Source organism: Carlito syrichta, unplaced genomic scaffold (assembly GCF_000164805.1).
Source record: "Carlito syrichta isolate Samal-C Ts95f unplaced genomic scaffold, Tarsius_syrichta-2.0.1 Scaffold120553, whole genome shotgun sequence".
NCBI classification, from domain to species: domain Eukaryota; kingdom Metazoa; phylum Chordata; class Mammalia; order Primates; family Tarsiidae; genus Carlito; species Carlito syrichta.
The window spans coordinates 2,537-3,198 of NW_007064649.1; the positions used below are offsets into that span (position 1 = coordinate 2,537).

The window sequence follows — 662 nt, forward strand, 5'->3', positions numbered from 1 at the left end:
AGATCTCACCAAGTGGCCCAGGCGGGTCTCGAACCTGCGGGCTCAGGCAATCCACTCACTTCGGCCTCCCAAAGTGCTATGATGACAGGCTGAGTCACCGAGCCCGGCTTCATGGTGTCTTAATGTCCCCTGTGCTCCCCAAGACTCAGTGGACTCATAAGTCCCTCGCCGTACCACCGTTCTCTGGACCTGGCCCTGCACGGCCACCGCTGCGCTCTCCTCCTCCCCAGGGGACACCGGCTTTCCTACCCCCCAGGGGCCTGCAAGCCTGTGCCCCCAGCATGAGCAGAGGAAACACGTCTCAAGTTTGGGGGTACAATGAGGGGCCCCCAGTTGCCCTTCCGTAGACACGGGGGCCGCGGACCCTTTCAGAACCAAGATCGGTGTCACCGATTCAGCCCAGCTCAGGTCCCGGGCTTGGGGGTCTGGAGGGGGCCGGGCCTGACTTGCCCACGTGCCGCTGTCCCCCAGGTGGTGGAGCAGGTGCTGGCCCGGACCAGCAGCGGGTGCTTCGGTGGAAACGACGGCTTCATGTACATGGCGCTCCCCAGCCTGCCCTTCGGAGGAGTGGGTAGGTGCCCCAACCCCGCCCCGTTCGTGCCTGATGGAGCCTGGGTCACGGCACCAGTCCCGTCCTCACCCTCCCCGGTCAACCCCCGCCC

General features: G+C 65.7%; 1 protein-coding gene across 1 annotated transcript in view; it reads left to right on the plus strand.

The window, feature by feature from the left end:
* Window positions 1-662, plus strand: part of LOC103249497 (aldehyde dehydrogenase family 3 member B2-like) — a gene marked incomplete at its 5' end in the record, with an annotated part of 4,118 nt that overhangs the window by 2,530 nt on the left and 926 nt on the right. The window contains one exon of the mRNA XM_008048128.2: window positions 472-571. Coding sequence (XP_008046319.2) covers window positions 472-571 — 100 coding nt within the window. The remainder of the gene's footprint in view (window positions 1-471; window positions 572-662) is intronic.